General features: G+C 47.4%; 1 protein-coding gene and 1 non-coding gene across 2 annotated transcripts in view; both read left to right on the forward strand.

The window, feature by feature from the left end:
- Positions 1 to 4,784: 4,784 nt before the first annotated feature.
- The window catches only part of ADCY9 (adenylate cyclase 9), a 122,539-nt gene continuing 110,014 nt past the window's right edge, over positions 4,785 to 17,309 (forward strand). Inside the window, exon 1 of the mRNA XM_008696832.2 lies at positions 4,785 to 6,502. Within this exon, the coding sequence (XP_008695054.1) occupies positions 4,810 to 6,502 (1,693 nt within the window). The 5' untranslated portion in view covers positions 4,785 to 4,809. The remainder of the gene's footprint in view (positions 6,503 to 17,309) is intronic.
- On the forward strand, positions 8,714 to 8,877 carry LOC121104077. The gene has a single exon (XR_005836455.1). It is a non-coding gene; the product is annotated as a U1 spliceosomal RNA (small nuclear RNA).

Consider the following 17,309-nt stretch of genomic DNA (forward strand, 5'->3'; position numbering starts at 1 on the left):
CCCAGGATGACCTCATCTTCAGTAATTACATCTGCTAAGACCCTATTATGGATTCCCTATTATGGAATGGGATGGGCAGTCAAGCAGGAGCTGGAGCTGGGCCAGATTGCAAATTTGAGGGACGGTCATCATGCTGTACTCAGAATCTCCACCGTCTGTCTCAGTCAAACTTGCTGGGTCAACCAACCAGCAGCTCCTTACTTCAAAACACGACTGCCCCTGGACTGGTCCTCCCTGGCCCCCCCTGGGGTCATAAATATGCCCATCACATATTTTAGCTTTAGGTTCAAGCCAGAACCTCTACTGTATATGTATAGTATAGTGGAAAGAGCTATAGACTCAGAAGCATTACATCGAATATTACTTATCCTGCTTATTAAAAGCAACCAAGAGCTTAACTATTTCACACATGTCTTGTCTCTTATAATTCCCATATGCGTTCATTCAATAGGCATTATTGAGCTATGCACCAGACACAGCAGGATTTGGAATTTATATAGATGGCTAGATCAAAGATGCCTGGGTTGTAGTGGAGCCTGCCAGGGATTTTGATGATCTTCCCTAATCAGCCTTCTTTTACTTTGCCTGGATACCCGGTCCTCTGCCAGTGTGGAGGCAGCTGCCTGAGACCTGTGATGTCACCGGATGGAGGGGGGAAATGTGGATCTATTCCTACAAACTTACCCTTACCAGGCAAGAGAAGAAGGACTCAAAGCTTTAACTGCAGCTTGATTGGATGAGAGCAGGGAATCCCCCCTTCCAGTGTGTGGTTCTCCAAGATGACTGCCCACCTGACCACCAGCAATAGCATGGGCACTGCTGGGACCTCAAGGACCAGCGTGACGAGAATGGCCAGAGCTCCATCCATGTGCTATTCATCTCAAAGTCAGTCATGTTGTTACCCTGTGTGACTTCTGACAGTTTGGAGCCGAGGCCTTCACAGGTCAGGTGAACATGCGTGTGAAGGAGGGCAACGGTGATATGATGAGGCTGGCAACACTTACTGAAAACTTTGGTAAAGTTTGTGTGGACACTCTCTGATACATGCTGTGTTGGGGTGGAAGTTCTGCGCACATCACAGATGGAGAGAAAATCTTACAGACCTGGCAGCAATCTGGTTGGCGGTTGGAGAAAACAGTTGCACCTGTCCCATATCTGCTGGGTATTAGGCAGCTGTGTGCTTTCTGGAGGTCAAGGAGAAGGGACCTAGGGCTTGCTAGCGACTCCCCTCCAGGTCTTGGCATTAGGAGAACGCAGTTAACCTTTTTTGTAGCATTCTTCCTCACGTATGATGATTCCATTTTCTTAACCCATTGCCTTCCCCAGCGTCTTTCCCAGGTAGAAGCCCCTTGAAGACACAGATGGTGCATCATTGTATATCCAGGGCCTAATCCCCAGTGCTGGGCACATTATCCCCAATCCCAAGGGTTTACGGGATGACTTACACCCTAACCTGGGTACTGAGGAGACTTTGGCAGTTTACAGGCTTTATCAACAGGGAATGCTGTCCAACTGCTTCCAGAAGACATACGGGAGAGAAGGAGGGAGGTCGGCATGATCTAAAATCATGCTCGCGTCTTAAAAATCTGACATAACTAATTAATTTACAAATGCCAAAGTCACCACAAGTGGTGGGTGGACTGAAATGATTATGGGAGGAGGGGAAAAGCACAGACAGATCTTTCCGATTACTGAAGGAAACCAGCAAGAGGGGAGTGCAGGGTTGCATTAAATGGGGGATGTAAATTGTCAGCACCTTCTCCAAGGGCTTCTGGTCCAGGTCGGTGGGTTGGCGTGTGAGACGCTGGGGTATGTGAGGGGCCACCCTGAGGCTTAGAGAGGGTGGTGCCAAGGCCATTAAGAGCACCGTGGCCTCTGGGGTCAGACCTGGTTTTGAATCTAAGCTCTGTCCCTAGACTTTGTGTGACTTTGGGCAGGTCACTCATCAGTCCCCAGTTTCACATCTCTAAAACAGGGACAATCACATGTACCTCAGAGGGTTGTGGTAAGGACCAAATAGGTCACAAGTGAAAGCGTCCAGTGGTTTCTGGCACTTACGACACGTTCAGTCAGTGTAAGTTTATTATTCTTATCTCTCTTACTGGCTTGTGCAATATACACCACTGAATCTCAGTTTCTTCGTCTGTAAAAAACAGAATACATCAGAGTTGTTTGGCACATAGTTGATGATCAGTAAAGGTTTTATTTATGACTTTTTCTGACTTTTTGTTTTGAAACAATTTTAGACTTAAATTTGCAAAAATACTAGAGCGTTCCCCTTCACTCTACAGCAGGCTTCCCCTGATCTTGACATTGTATGTAATCATAGTACATTGATGAATCCAGGAAATTTACACCGGCAAGAGGCAATGCCATTCACTAAAGTTCAGACCTCTTTGAATTCCCCCAAATGCTCTTTCCCATCCTGGTTTCCACACCAGGATCCCACATTCTGTTTAGTCCAAATTGTGACAGTTCCTCGCTTTTTGTCTTTCATGACCTTGACACTTTTGATGAGTACTGGCCAATTACTTGGAAGAAATATTTCTCAAGTTGGGTTCGCCTGGTGTTTTCTGGTGATTAGATCAAGGTTATGTACTTTTGGCAGGATTAACAGTCATGATGTTGTGTTACTTTTGTTTTGTTTTTCTTTTATCATTATCATGGTAAAATACACATAACATGCAACTTACCCCTTAAACCATTTTAAAGTGTACAATTCAGTGACATTTAGTACATTCACAGTGTTGCACACCCCCCACCTCCATGTAGTTCCATCCTTATCAGCAGGCAATCCCCATTCCCAGCACCTCCAGCCCCTGACAAGCACCTGTTTGCTTTCTGTCTGTGGATTTGCCTATTCTGGACATTTCGTGGAAATGAAATCATGTCATCTGTAGTCTTTCCTGACTGGCTGTTTTTCACTTAGTATTGTGTTTTCAAGTTTCATCTCCGTGCCTTCATGGATCAGTACTTCATTCCTTTTTATGGCTGAATAATATTCCATTATGTGGACAGACCACATTTTATTTTATTTTCTAAATCAACTGTGAAATCCGGCGTGGGCCCCAGGGCTGGGCCTGGAAAGTGAGGGGAGGAGGGAGGAGACCCTTGTGACGGGCAGGAGGTGCTAAGTATGCGGGGAAGGGCCAGGATTGGTGCACTGGGGAGTAACAAGATTGTACTGACACGATACAGACAACACTCAGTGAGGCCCCTGTGCGACTGCCCTACAGATAGCAGACTCCTGTGAAAGTGTCATTTGTGGAAAGGTAAAAGCAGTGTGGCAGATGGCGCAGGCACGGGAAAGCACGTCTCCGGGGCTGGAAGAGCAGGACGTCCTCAGCACCCCCTTGAGGCCTGTCCGGGCCGAGGCCCAGAGGCTGGGGCTCCGACTGCAGTGGTTGCGGGGAGCACGCTCAGGGAGGGGCTAGTGCCCCGGGGCCCGTGCTTATTGCTGAAGGGGTGCCTCTCTTTCGGCAAATGCAATAGTTGGAAACTTGCATTTATAATAATAAAAACAAAAGGTGTGCTGACGGAGACGCAAACATTTTCGTTTCCTAAACGTCTCACCCCGGCTGCTCCTTAACTAGCAGGACCCACTGGTTTTCCTCCAGCGGGTTTGGAGGCCAGAGCCGGGAGGAAAACGGCTCTCGCAGAACCCCGTCGCTCCGCAGTCCCCGCACTTCCCGCAGCCCAGCAGCGCCCGCGGCAGGCGGCCAGGGCACCGCGCTGTCCAGGGCGGCGGGCGGAGGACTGAGGGCGGAGCCGCAGCGCGCCCGCCCCGCCCCCGCCCTGCAGCCGCGCCAGCCCGGCGCGCGCACCGTGCCGCGCGTGCCCGGGGCCGGCGGCGGCGTGCGCGACCGCGCGCTGCGGCTGGGCGAGGGCGGCGGCGAACGCGGTGTCAGTGACAGCGGGAGGGGGAGGGGGCCGGAGATGGTGGCGGCGGCGGCGGCGGCGTGGCTGCTCTTCCGACATGAGGCAGCGCCAGCGGGAGGCACGGCGGCGGCCGCGGCCGCGGCGGTGTCGCTAGCTCGGGAGGCCGCCCCGGGCGTGGGCGGGCGGGCGTCCCGGGTCGGCGTCGCGGGAGCGGGCTCTGCGGCAGCGCCGCGCAGGGCGGCCGGCTGAGGGGCCCGCGCCCGCCGCGCCCTGCGCTCGGCGCCCGGCGTCTCCCGGGGCGCTGGGCATCCCCGCCCCGCTGGGTCGGTCCCGGAGGCCGGGAGCAGGCCCCGCTAGACTGGCCGCGCCGACGGCGGCGGCCGCAGCACCGCGGGCTCCTCAGACTCGCGGCGGCGCCGGGGCCTCGCTGCCGCCCCTCGCAGCCGGCCCGCAGCCTCCCGCGGGGCCGCCGGCCTTTGACGCAGGGGAGGCGCCGCTCCGCGCGGCATGAGGGGCCCGCCGGCTGCGGCGGGAGAGCTGTGCCGGCGAGAGCGGCTGGCGGCGTGAGAGGGCTCCGCTGGACTTGCCTCCGCGGCCGCGGCGGCCGGAGCAGGCGAGTGCGCGGGACGGGCGGCGCGGGGTGCCGAGGGGCGCAGCTGCCTTGCCGGCCCGGGGCCGCCGGGTCCGTCCCGATTTCTGCGGGCGGCATCGGGGCGGGACAGTGGAAGCCCCGGTTAGACGTTAGCCGCAGCTTTCGTGAGCATATGGTGCCCCTTCAGGTGGACCGCCGGGGCCACCCCGGAGCAAACCGGTAGAGCTCGTGCCTTCAGGTGGGTGTACCTGTGAGGGATCAGTGCCAGTGTAAGTCTGGTTGTCTTCGCCGACAGGTACCGGTGACCCCGGCCGGGAAGGTTCTGAGCGCTCGGCAACATGGCTTCCCCACCCCACCAGCAGCTGCTGCAGCACCACAGCACCGAGGTGAGTTGTGACTCCAGCGGAGACAGCAACAGCGTGAGGGTCAAAATTAACCCCAAGCAGCTGTCCTCCAACAGCCACCCCAAGCACTGCAAGTACAGCATCTCCTCCAGCTGTAGCAGCTCTGGGGACTCAGGGGGTGTCCCCCGGAGAGTGGGCGCTGGAGGCCGCCTGCGCAGGCAGAAGAAGCTGCCCCAGCTGTTCGAGAGGGCCTCCAGCCGATGGTGGGACCCCAAGTTCGACTCCGTGAACCTGGAGGAGGCTTGCATGGAGCGCTGCTTCCCGCAGACCCAGCGCCGCTTCCGATATGCGCTCTTCTACATCGGCTTCGCCTGCCTTCTGTGGAGCATCTATTTTGGGGTCCACGTGAGGTCCAAACTGATTGTCATGGTAGCCCCAGCTCTGTGCTTCCTCGTAGTGTGTGTGGGCTTTTTTCTGTTTACCTTCACCAAGCTGTATGCCCGGCATTACGTGTGGACCTCTCTGGTTCTCACCCTCCTGGTGTTCGCCCTGACCCTGGCTGCCCAGTTTCAGGTTTTGACGCCTCTCTCAGGACGTGTTGACAGCTCCAATCATACCCTCGCAGCCAAGCCCACAGACACTTGCTTATCTCAAGTGGGGAGCTTTTCCATGTGCATCGAAGTGCTCTTTTTACTCTACACGGTCATGCACTTACCTTTGTACTTGAGCTTGTTTTTGGGAGTGGTCTATTCTGTTCTCTTTGAGACCTTTGGCTATCATTTCCGAGACAAAGACTGCTTTCCCCCACCTGGAGCAGGGGCGCCACACTGGGAGTTGCTGAGCCGAGCCCTGCTCCACCTCTGCATTCATGCCATTGGGATCCACCTATTTATCATGTCCCAGGTGAGATCTCGGAGCACCTTTCTCAAGGTGGGACAGTCAATTATGCATGGAAAGGATCTGGAAGTGGAAAAAGCCCTGAAAGAGAGGATGATTCATTCTGTGATGCCGAGAATCATAGCTGATGACCTGATGAAACAGGGGGATGAGGAGAGCGAGAATTCTGTCAAAAGGCACGCGACCTCCAGCCCCAAGAACAGGAAGAAAAAGTCTTCCATACAGAAAGCCCCTATAGCATTCCGCCCTTTCAAAATGCAGCAGATAGAAGAAGTCAGTATTTTATTTGCAGATATCGTGGGCTTCACAAAGATGAGTGCCAATAAGTCTGCTCACGCCCTGGTGGGTCTCCTCAACGATCTGTTTGGTCGCTTTGACCGGTTGTGTGAAGAGACCAAGTGTGAGAAAATTAGTACCCTGGGAGACTGCTACTATTGTGTGGCGGGGTGTCCGGAGCCCCGGGCCGACCATGCCTACTGCTGCATTGAGATGGGCTTGGGCATGATCAGAGCTATCGAGCAATTCTGCCAGGAGAAGAAAGAGATGGTGAACATGCGTGTCGGGGTTCACACGGGGACTGTCTTGTGCGGCATTTTGGGCATGAGGAGGTTCAAATTCGATGTGTGGTCCAATGATGTGAACTTGGCCAATCTCATGGAGCAGCTGGGAGTGGCGGGCAAGGTTCACATTTCTGAGGCCACAGCAAAATACCTAGATGATCGGTACGAAATGGAAGATGGGAAAGTTACTGAACGCCTTGGCCAGAGCGTTGTTGCTGACCAGTTGAAAGGTATGTGCATTTCTTTGCCTCCACATTTCCCTCCCCAGTCCTGTTTATGTTGGGGAAAATAAAAACCAAACAATCTTTTTCTAGTGTCAGTATCTGGAGGCAGATCAGTTGTCTTGGGACACCTCACCATGGGGGCATCTCAGGGCTGGTGAAACTTTTCCTCTGGTGAGTCAAGTATCACAGATCTGTTCACACTGTGACAGTGCTGACCTAGATGAGACCTTTAGGAGGAAGGAGAACTTTGGAAATGCGTATCCTGCCCGTCAGCTCTTACTGTTTCTGAAATTCCGGGGGCAGGTCTGATGAATGTATGGGGGGTCAGAGCCTGTCAGCAGGCTGAACTTTGAAGTACTTTAACAGATTGTCTTTGTGTTTCATTTGGTTGCCCCTAAATCCCATCAAAACATTTCTCTATGCCTTTTTCCAGAACTGTGAAGAATAAAACCTTTCTTGCCTTGAGGCCTCACTTTGCTGGAATAAGGAAGTTGGCTTAGCCTTGCAGGACTCTTGAGAATTAGATGGAATTATATACCCCCACGTGCACACTGCCTTTGCCTAGGTCTCTTTTTTAGAAATGTATTTTCAGCTTTCAAGTTTCATTTTTATCATGGTATTTGTCCTATCATATAGACTGCAGCATTTTAGAAATAGACCCAGAGCAGTATTTAGACCCCCATCCCCAATCCCCTGGATTTGTATCTGGTCTTTTGTCTCAGTCTTAAGCTCTTACTGCTGTTCTTTATATTTTCACTGGGCTTGTTTTATTTTTCTTATTTTCACATAGGACAAAAATTTTTGGAAGTGATGTATAAGCAAGTGGGACCAAAGTAAGGATTCTAAATACCTAACTCCCATCCCACCCCCTTTTTAAAACCATCCATATGTTTTACTAAACTCTTCTGGGTTGGAGGGGTGCAAACATGTATTTTGGAAGTGTGTAGAGAAAATAATATTGATTCTTAAAAGCCAAAATTTGTACAGCTTATCGTGTTTTGTGGTGCCCACACGTTGCATGACTGCGCAGTAAAAAGCTGTAGGAAAAAGAGTTTGTTGGGGAAAGGAACAGCTTAAGTCAGAGAGGAGAGAAGTAATACTGTAAATCAGAGACAATAAGTGGTAGAGCGTGGGGGGGCCTGAATAGGTTGTCGGACTTGACATCATCCTATATGCTCGACTGATACTTTCCCTGCTTGTGATTGGAGTTCCCCATGTCATTTACTCGTTACTCGGTGAGAGCACTTTATCCTTCTCCTGACTTTTCTTTATTAATTTTGCTAGTAGTTGAAGAATTTATGGATATAGTAGAAAAATATTTTCACCTGATAATTCCCTCTGTCTGGAGAGCTGTGAATGTTACATCGAGGAGGTCAGAAACTACACTTTGCAGTTCACTCTACAGATTCTGCCATGGCGATTGTCTTTCTCCGTAGGAGGGTGACTCTTGCTCTCAGAATCCTCAGAGTCTAACGATGCCAGTGGAGTGTGGGGCGGATGTAATCCCTGCTTGACATTTTGGCATCTTCAAGATCTGAGTGTTGCAGTCTCTGTCCTCAGGGGTTGTGGGATAGATTCCAGAGAATGAAGCTGTGCTGTATAACGTTATGATAAGGATAGCAGTTTTGTAAGTGTTAGTGTGAACAGTGTATTTCTTGAATATCAAAAATAAAAACAGATGTAATCAGGAAGTAGGTCTGGAAGTCGCCAAGTCTTTGACTCTTTGGCAATACCCACTTTTGTTAATCTGTGGGTAATTTTATTTTCAATTTCGATTCAAGTCAAGGGTCTCAAAGACACTGACAAAATATGTTAGAATGGGTTTATTGATTTTTTTTAACTTCAAATAGTGTAAATTTGGTAAATTAACTTTTTCTTTAAATTTGTGTACGTTGTATATTTAAGGGAAAAGTTTTACTACTGATGGGAGGTAGGAAAGGATGGAAGGCTTAGCTAAAATGGTGATATTTTTATACAGTATTCTCTCCTTTAACTGTTTCCCTGAGACCATGATTTTTGCTTTATTCAGCTCATTTTGAAAACCTTTGTGGACATGACTCCAGTAATATAGGATGTCTACACAACTTCCTGCCTCTTTTTGAAGCTTCCCAGTTCTGTTCTCCTGTTACTGTACAAATCTGCTAAATTGAGAAGGTAGCACAGTTTGTAGAAAACCCTTTTTATACACGAGGTTAAGGTTATATATTTAAAATTTCTGTACTTACCTGGTAGGGGGGATACCATGATCACAAAGGCCGTTTTCCCAGGGTGAGGTTTATCTGTTGTATGCCGGATGTGCTGACCCCTGCGATTTCCCCAAACGTGGGAAACCGGACTGCATAATTTATGGTAGTGGGGGACTGCGTTCGTGCTCTCCACTGTTTAAAAAAAATAAGTAAATAAACAATAAGATTTCTTTTAGCTTTGTCTTGGGGTTTGTGGAGATATTTTCTCTCTACAATGTTGGGCATTTAGCCTTTACCTCTCATCCCCCTTTCTGATAATGGGGTTTAAAATACGCAGTAGAGGACTCTGTAGAAACGAATATCGGTAGACTGGGCACTCCAGAACTAGCCTGGCAGTGTGAAAAGTAGCTCCTGCTCTGTAACTTATCTGAAAAGGTTTGTGGAAGGGTGGACTTTCATTGTTTCTGCACATTCACTCACTCCTCGAAAATCTTCATCGTGCTCTCATGATGTGCCCTGTGCTGTGGTTGAGCAGACGGAGTGAGGACAGTTCCTGACCTCAGCGAACTTTCAGTTCTAAAGGTTGTAGGGCACAGAGAGTCAGGAATGCTGTATGGAGGTGCACATACTGAGCTGGATCTCGAGACCGGGCCGTGGTCTCCAGGTAGATAAAAGGACATTCGGTGCAGTGGGAGTAGCATGAGCAAAGGTTCAGGGCTGTGTTTCTTCGTGGGCTGTAAGTACAGTACTTCATTAGGACAAGGAAGGCTGTGGGTCATACAGAAAGGAGTTTGTATTCTGTCCTGTAGGTAATGGGGAGCCACTGATAGGCTTTAGGCAGGAGGCTTAGGTGATCTAATTTGCAAGTTTAGAAGGCTTACTTTTTCAGTTTTAGGGAATGTAGGTTGGAGGAGTATGAGACGGAAGATTAGGGAGTTGTTCACTAAATCCCAGGCAGGGTTGATGGCAGCCTTAACCAGGGTGAGGACAGGGGCAATGGAGGTGGTGGAACAGATATGAGCAGTAGTAGGACGGACTTGATAAGAAGTAGAGCCAGCTTTAAACAGACAGCTTGGGGGGTGAGAGGCTCAATTGTCTGAATGGGAGATGGCCTTTTGGGGTTTCTGGAGTTGACGTTGGGGACAGTTTGCAGTCAGGAATGAGTGAGACCTTTGAAGTTTCTGTGGTATGAATGGAGAATGCCGAATTGAGTTGCAGAATATGAAACAGCCCAGACCCCCCTGGCTTGTTCATTCATTCATTCAACAAGTAATTTATTTTGTGCTAGGTTTAGTTCTAGGTGCTGGGGATACAGCAGTGAACAAAACAGACAAAAATTCCTGCCCTCTTGGTATGTTGTCGTGCACTGAAATGAAGTTCTCAGACACCAGTCTGAGCAGCCATGCAGGCTGCTTCTGCAAGGGAGAGCAGCAGTGGTACTCTGTTCTAATAGGACAGTGAGACAGTAAACAAGTGAAATAGAAAATTTCTTTTGCATCAAGTTTTAAGGAGAAAACATAAAGCAAAAAGGAGGATATGGAGTGTGTGTGTGTCTGTGTGTGGCCAGTCACTGAGAGTGAAGGTTGAAAGACTTTTCAGCACAGGACTAGGATTTTGGAAATGATCCAAAAAAGTAAAAGACAATTATTACTAAAGATAGGGAGAAATAGTGTGATATGAGCGATGGGACGAAGGATCCTTTCACACCATTTGGGACAAACCACTGGGCCCAAAAGGGTACTGGCTGTTCTGTTTTAGCCTTGGACCACAAGCCAAAAAGGTGAGGAGGATTGTCTGGAACTGTTGTTTTTTTTTTCCCTCTTGTAGATAGAGTCACAAAGACAGAAGGCGAAACTGTCAGAAGATATCTATAAATGTCTTTATTTCCCCTCTGAAATATTAGGAAGCTGAAACGGGGTGTGCAGTCACTCCAAATCTACAGCAACAACCGTGTCTTTATAAAGGCAATATCTGGTAGCTATTGCCAGCCTTTTAGGCTCCTGAGCAACTGGCGGAAAGATCTGCTGATGTGTGTTGGAGCAGATCATCAGCCACTGGCCACAGTGACCGAGACCTTCCCCCGGTACTGGTAGGTGGCACTTAGAAAAGTTCCTGTCTAGCCCCCTGCTGGGGCCATTCCTCAAATTGACAGTGGGCTGAGGCACTCTGAGCTTTAGCCTTTGCCAACGGCTGTCCCAAACTGGAGGCTGGGCGCCCTAGTTCCCTGCCCCCTGGCAGCTAAGAGCCCTACTCAAGTACCAGTTTGAGGTGCAGTTTGCTTGCTCAGGTGCGCTCCTTGCTTTACCTGTCAGCGTGAATGGCTTGTCCCCGCGTAAGCATGTACCCTTGCCACTGGAGTGCTAGCCTACAGCTGACAGTTCAGTGCTTCCTCTAAGTCCTGTCGAGAAATACTGTGCTCACTTGCACCCTAGAGCGGGCTGTCTCGTGCATGTTGAGACATAGCCTCTTGGATAGTAAGTGGCAGAGACAAGATGAAGCAGAAAATTTGGCTTGACAACCGAGATTGGAGACGACAAACAGCTGTGGGGTTGATGCTTGGGCAGCCCCTGGTGACGATGTATTCAGGCTTCTTCAGGCCAAATTACATGCTTTCCAGCAAGAAGCATACAGGTGTTAATTCTGAGGACCATCTTTTGAGCAGAATTAGCCTTTGGCAAACAAAGTTAAGGATATGGTTTGCTGAAGGGTAGGGGAAATGAAGAAGGAAGGAGGGTAATCTTTTAGGTAGAATTAACTAAGAAAGGGAAAAATTAAAAAAGAAGCAAATAGCATAAGTAAAGAAATTTCAGGGTCCTTTTTTACTAGCCACCCTGGTTCAGATAATGATTGTGTTTCTGCCCGCTGGTCAATGTCACCTCTGTACTTTGCTGTGTCGTAATAATCTTGAAAGAAGACATTGAATTTTCTCTTGTATGTCCATGTGCCTAAATTTTCCTTTTTGTTGGTTGGTGATTTCAGTATTGGTATTTCTGTTGGAATTTTTATAAGACAGTGATCATTAATCATTAGAATTCTGCAGGTCCCCTCACCTAGTGGTGATAGGAGGCTGCTGACCACCAGAGGAGTGGCTGAGTGGCTCCTCATCCATGTGGCTTTTGGCATCATCTGTACTTTGCACATGAGAAACCTAAAGACTTTTTCCCAGAAGGAACTCACATCCTTGGAGGGAATTTTATAAGGAGGTGAGAGCTTTTGAAACAGGAAGGGCACTGCCACGTGAGGTCTAGACCGTCCATGCTAAGATGTTAATGCAGGATCGAGGTGGGGGAACTGAGTGCATCACAGGCTGACTGGGGCCACCACGCACAGAGCAGTGGACCAAGGGTGGGGGTTGTCTTCCCCTAGGACGGCTGCATAAGGCCATGACATTCACCGTCTTGTTCATGCCCTGGTAGACTGTACCAGCCAAGCCAACCTGTGACCAACCTTGGGTCAGGTTTGGCGAAACTGTACTTTGTAAAACTTGCTCGCTCTTGAAAATCAGGTTTTTGTTGTCTTCCCCCAACATTTGCTGCACTGCACTTGTAAGAAAATGCCCGGCATGTGTGCTCTGCTGAAGTTGGGAGAGAGGCCCATTTCCTTAGAATAGGCTGGAAGGTCAAGCCCCCCCAGAGACTGGTGGTGGGAGTCGCAGGCGCAGAACCAGAAAGGGAGTGAGGGAAGGAACAGCTTTGGGAGCGGAGGTGGGATTCTGGGACTGGGATGATGAGGAACAGCTGTGACCAACCGGTGAGGCTTTCCATCCGCCCGCGGGTTTGGTTCTTAAAATTTCTGGTCTCAGGACCTCTCTACACCCCTAAAAATTATTGGAGAAATTAAAGAGCTCGTGTTTATGTGCCTTACCTATCAATATTTATCATATTAGAAATTGAAACAAACTGAGATGTTTAAGAGAATCTTTCCTTATAATTCATTTCAAAATGCTAATACATCCAGTGTACCCACTGCATCTCAATTTAAAGAACGTTTTTATACAAATAATTATATGTTAAAAATATAACTTTTTAAAAAAAATTTTATTTTAAATTTCAGTATAGTTAACTTACAATGTTCTAATACTTTCCAGTGTACAATATAGCGGTTCAACAATTTGTATTTTCAAAATCAAAGAAATTTGGTGAGAAGAGTGGTACCATTTTACATTTTTGCTTTCATATTTTCTCCTTAATGTCCAGATTAACAAAAAGACTGCTGGATTCTTGAAAAAATTGTTAAAATACGCATTAAAAATTTACCAATTTAACCATTTTTAAGTGTGTTAGCTGGATTTTCTTAACTGCTTTAGCATTCAGTCTGTTGCAGTATGTTGAAGAATGTGTAGAAATCTGGCTTCACAGAGTTACCTAGTTCGGTAATGGAGGAACATTTTAATAGTTTTTTTAGGTAATTGTGGATATTTTTCTTTGATGCTGTACAACACCCAGTAAGTGGGAGTTTCTTAAAGGTTAGTTACAAAATGGAATCAGAAATCCTATTAGTCAGTTTTTTGGTATGCTATTAAGACCACACCCCTTTTTTTTAAGTAGGCTCCATGCCAACATGGGGCTTGAACTCAGGACCCTGAGACTGAGAGTCACGTGCTGTCCTGACTGAGCCAGCCAGGTGCCCCAAAACCCCATTTATTTTTGAATGAATCTTTATACAGGCATGATTTTGTAACAAATGCATTGGTCATTCGGAAAATATTGGTTTCTTGAGTTGTGTAGATCTTCCAAATGTTGATATAAGCCAAGTCTTTAAATACTGGGAAGATGTTGACTTCACAGGGGCAGAAGTTTTCTTGTTCTTGTTTTCACTTGAAAGTTTGAATTTTGTCACTGGCAACAAATACTGTCAGTGGTTTCCCTTGAAGTGACAGACTCCTTTTGTTCATTTTTTTAGGAACAGTCTGCCAAATACGCTGGTCTGCGTGACCACAGTTTGTAGGTTGAGCATAAATGACAGTCCATCTGAAAAGCAGCTAGTTCAGCTTGCAACCCAGACAACTGCGAGAGTGCTTTTCTCACCATCCTTGCCCTTGCGTGTGCAATGGCGGTGCTATGGCTGCACTTCCTATTTTAACACAGTCACTCAGGGTTGAGATTTAACACAATTATTCATCTGTACTGCATCATCAGAGAACCTCCTTAGGTGAAGCTATTTTTTCTCCTTCTGCAAGTGCGTGATAATCAAGAACACACTGACAATTTGGACGGTCTCGTGCCACCATCTTGATTCCTAGTGGTTTTATGCACAGTTGCTTTTGCACCATCAGTGCTGATGCCGACACTGAAAAAGGCAAATAATGTCCTAGTGTTGTTTTTTTTTTAAGATTTTATTTATTTATTTGACAGAGAGAGAGAGAGACAGCCAGCGAGAGAGGGAGCACAAGCAGGGGGAGTGGGAGAGGAAGAAGCAGGCTCCCAGCGGAGGAGCCTGATGTGGGGCTCGATCCCAGGACTCTTAGCTCACACCCTGAGCCGAAGGCAGACGCTTAACGACTGAGCCACCCAAGTGCCCCACGTCCTAGTGTTATGATGAGAATAGTCTTCACTCCACAGATGAATGTGCTGCAGAGGTCTCAGGGGCACTTGGGGGTCTGCAGAAATACTCTAGGAACTGCTTCCCTAAGCTGTAAGATAGGAAGGCTGAGGGTTTTGCACACACTACCCAAACACACATTCTCACATATCTGAAACTGCTCAGACTGGAAGTGTGATGGACGTGGCACACTTATTGTGGAAGCAGCGAGTGGCTTTAAGTCATACCTTTATTTTTTTTCTCAAAGAAATCCTTTGTGGCTCTGCCAAATTTTTGTTGATGGTGTTTAGGGTTCACAACAAAGACTCTAATTTGTTTTTTTAACTTCTTTTGCAAGGGCTTACGCTTTGGCAGTATAGTTTAGTGGATGATGGCATGGATTTTGCTTTCTGATACATTTGCATTCAGTGTTCAGTTGTGCAATTTCTGAACTGGGAAGCCTTGGGCAAATTATGTAGGGACTCTCCAATTTATAGGAGTGACAGTAGCTTTGTCAGAGGGTTATTGGGAGAATCAAGTGAGAGGATTGAAGGAAAGCACTTGTTAGCATAGTGACTCTCCCAGTATCGATTTATTTGATTACTAATAACTAACTCTTCTGCCTGGGTGAGTCACTTTTTGTACTGTACTCAAGGGTGTTTCTTTTTCCCTACACTCTGTTTGGTGCAGTCTTGTATAATTGGGTACTGAAACCCAAAACACACCAGGGACTGTGATTGTGTCAGTTTCTCGAATTAAAAAGGGCAAGTGTCCAAAATACAAAAGACTGATAGCCCTGGTTAAACTGTAGCTCCCAAGTTTGGCAACTTCTTGACTGAAAACCCCAGGGAGTTCAGGCAGTATTGTTCTTGGGCTGCATCTGGTCCCCAGGGCTTAGGGGTACTTAAGATGATGTGGCCCTTGATAATTGAGGAATTATGGGGAAATCTTCAGCTTCGTGACTCTGGAGATCCTGGCTGAAGTTTGAACTAGAACAGTTATTTAGCTCTACCACTTTCTACTAAAAACTCCAGTATTTACTCAATAAATATCAGATGATTTCCCACTATTTGTGAGGCCTGAACTAGGTTCTGGAGAAAGAACCCTCTGCTCTCTTGGGGCATACAGCCTAGAAGGGGAAGTAGACATTAATCAAATTATCGCCTGAACAAATACACACTAGACTTACTTATCGAAATTACAAATGGGGCTGGGAGGTAGGGACACTTATCATTTCCATTTTATAGGTGAGGGGACTGAAGCACAGAGAGATTAAGTAACCCGGAGTGGCCACACAGCTAGAAAGAGCTGCTAAGTGGTGGAGCCAGTGTTTAGACCTAAAGGGACTGTATTAGGAAACACTGGTGTCACTTGGTGGAGTTGTGGTGAGGATTAAAGGAGAAAATGATGCTAAGTATGTAGAAAAGTACTTGGCACCCAGTGACACTCAGCAGAGATTAGATGCATTAGTTAGTGAAAGTGGAGACACTTTTCTTAGCACCAGCAGCAGGAAAACACCCATACCCTTGTGTGGCTCTTTCCAGTTCTCAGAATGTTTGCACGCACATTATTACCTCAACTGTTGTGAAGTCTTGGGATCACGGGAACTGTGTATGTTTAGGAGTTTATATTTTATTTGCTTGCTTCTTTTCCATTATATAGTTGTTTTGTTTAGTTTTTTTGTTTTTTTTGGGGGGGGCATGGGCAGAAGGAGGTGGGGAGAGAGAATCTTAAGCAGTCTCCACACCCAGTGCGGAGCCTGGCACGGGGCTCGATCCTACAACTCTGAGATCATGACGTGAACCGAAATCAAGAGTTAGACGCTTAACAGACTCAGCCACTCAGGTGCCCCCCTCCCTCCATTATAGGGTTTCCAGGCTGAGTTGGTTTCTTAACATTACCTTAAAAGGTGACCAATGACTATTTTTTTCTTTTTAAGATTTTATTTATTTGACAGAGAAACAGCATACAAGCAGGGGGAGCAGCAGAGGGAAAGGGAGAAGCAGGCTCTCCGCTGAGCAGGGAGCTCGATGCGATGTGGGGTTTGATCCCAGGACTCTGGGATCACGACTGTAGCCGAAGGCAGACGCTTAACCGACTGACCCACCCAAGTGCCCCGACCAATGACTTTTTTTCAAGAATCAATATAAATTCTTGGATTTTAGCTTATTTGGTGTATTTCACTTTCTTACAGAGATCACAATTTTTGATGCTCAAATTGTCCCATCTTGGGCCCATGGGAGCCCCCTCAGTTTGCCCTCGAGTCCTTTTCATACAACTCCGTAGTCTTTAATAGCTTTCTTATGCATTTGGTAACATTTTTAAGGAGTAGAGAAAAATAATAGGTATTAAAATCTTGTTAATTCTGTTTGATAGGTTTATTCTGAGAGACTGAGCTAAAGTTTTCCCTCTCCTTTTTCGAAAAGAAAATTAATAGCGTATGCGTGTTTATACAAAGAAACAACGCTGCAGAAGAAATGGTTCATGCTGCTTCAAGTTCTTTGGAAGCTTTAATTTGCATTCTTACAATTGAGAATTACAGAGCAATGTAGCATTTCTTTGTACTCTGTCTTCCCACTAATGCCTGTCCAGGGACAGGTGCCTGTGAATGTGGGTAAGTAGAGACAAAGAAGTAGAAAATGAAAGGAATCCTAAACCAAAATGTGGACTGCAAACTGAAGAGTGCCCCCAGCCCAGCAAGCCCCATCTCCCAGCACAGCTGTGGAAGGTTCCAGAAGGCCCAACTCCAGGAATTCCCTTCATGGGAACTTTGTTCTGAATAGTGCTTCCTGAAATGACTGCCCTGCCACTCCCCTTTCCATCTTGCATAACGTGTATTTGACTTACTTATTTTTGTTTATGATCTTTCTTCATCCCACTAGAATGTGACTTGAGAGCGGGGATTTTCCCATGTTTTATTTTCTGCTGTATTCCTAGCGCTGGGAACATAGTCTGGCCTATAGTAGATGCTCAATAGTATTTGTCTTAATGAATGAATGAATGATAAGTGCTTACACTCTGCATGTGGGCACTCTGTTGTGCAAGAAACCACACCCCGGACATCCACACAGAACACAGCAGGAGGCAGGCAGAAGGCAATGATTGGT

This window comes from Ursus maritimus, unplaced genomic scaffold, assembly GCF_017311325.1.
Source record: "Ursus maritimus isolate PB19 unplaced genomic scaffold, ASM1731132v1 scaffold_2, whole genome shotgun sequence".
NCBI classification, from domain to species: Eukaryota; Metazoa; Chordata; class Mammalia; order Carnivora; family Ursidae; genus Ursus; species Ursus maritimus.